General features: G+C 38.3%; 1 protein-coding gene across 1 annotated transcript in view; it reads right to left on the bottom strand.

Moving 5' to 3' along the window:
* Nucleotides 1–488, bottom strand: part of ctbp2l (C-terminal binding protein 2, like) — a 16,713-nt gene that overhangs the window by 6,597 nt on the left and 9,628 nt on the right. The window contains exon 6 of the mRNA XM_016485588.1: nucleotides 284–488. This exon is cut by the window's right edge and continues 28 nt beyond it. Coding sequence (XP_016341074.1) covers nucleotides 284–488 — 205 coding nt within the window. The remainder of the gene's footprint in view (nucleotides 1–283) is intronic.

Raw genomic sequence — 488 nt, 5'->3', positions numbered from 1 at the left:
CATATTAGAATGATTTCTGAAGATCATGTGACACTGAAGACTGGAGTAATGATGCTGAAAATTCTGATTTGATCACAGAAATAAAGTACTTTTTAACATATATTCACATAGAAAACAGCTATTTTAAATTATAATAATATTTCACATTTTTACTGTATTTTTGATAAAATAAATGCAGTCTTGGTGAGCAGAAGAGACTCTTTCAGAAACATTTAAAATCTTAATTATTCCAAACTTTTGACCACCAGTGTTAAGTGAATCACGATGAGGCTGTTTGCTCAGCAGAAGCAGTGTGTGTTGTGATGTACCTGTTTGATGGTGAAGTCATTGATGAGGTGATGGTTGTGTTCGTTCAGGTTGCAGTGCAGTGAGACGCAGTCGCTCTGATAAAGAAGGTCCTGCAGTGTGTAAACACGCTGAACGCCCAGCGAGCGCTCCAGACCGTCCTGCAGGTACGGGTCGTAGAAGATCACATTAAAGCCAAAAAC

Source organism: Sinocyclocheilus anshuiensis, unplaced genomic scaffold (assembly GCF_001515605.1).
Source record: "Sinocyclocheilus anshuiensis isolate Anshui unplaced genomic scaffold, SAMN03320099.WGS_v1.1 scaffold241, whole genome shotgun sequence".
NCBI classification, from domain to species: Eukaryota; Metazoa; Chordata; class Actinopteri; order Cypriniformes; family Cyprinidae; genus Sinocyclocheilus; species Sinocyclocheilus anshuiensis.
The sequence above is the reverse complement of the archived record's forward strand: the minus strand, read 5'-3'. Positions and strand labels throughout refer to the sequence as shown.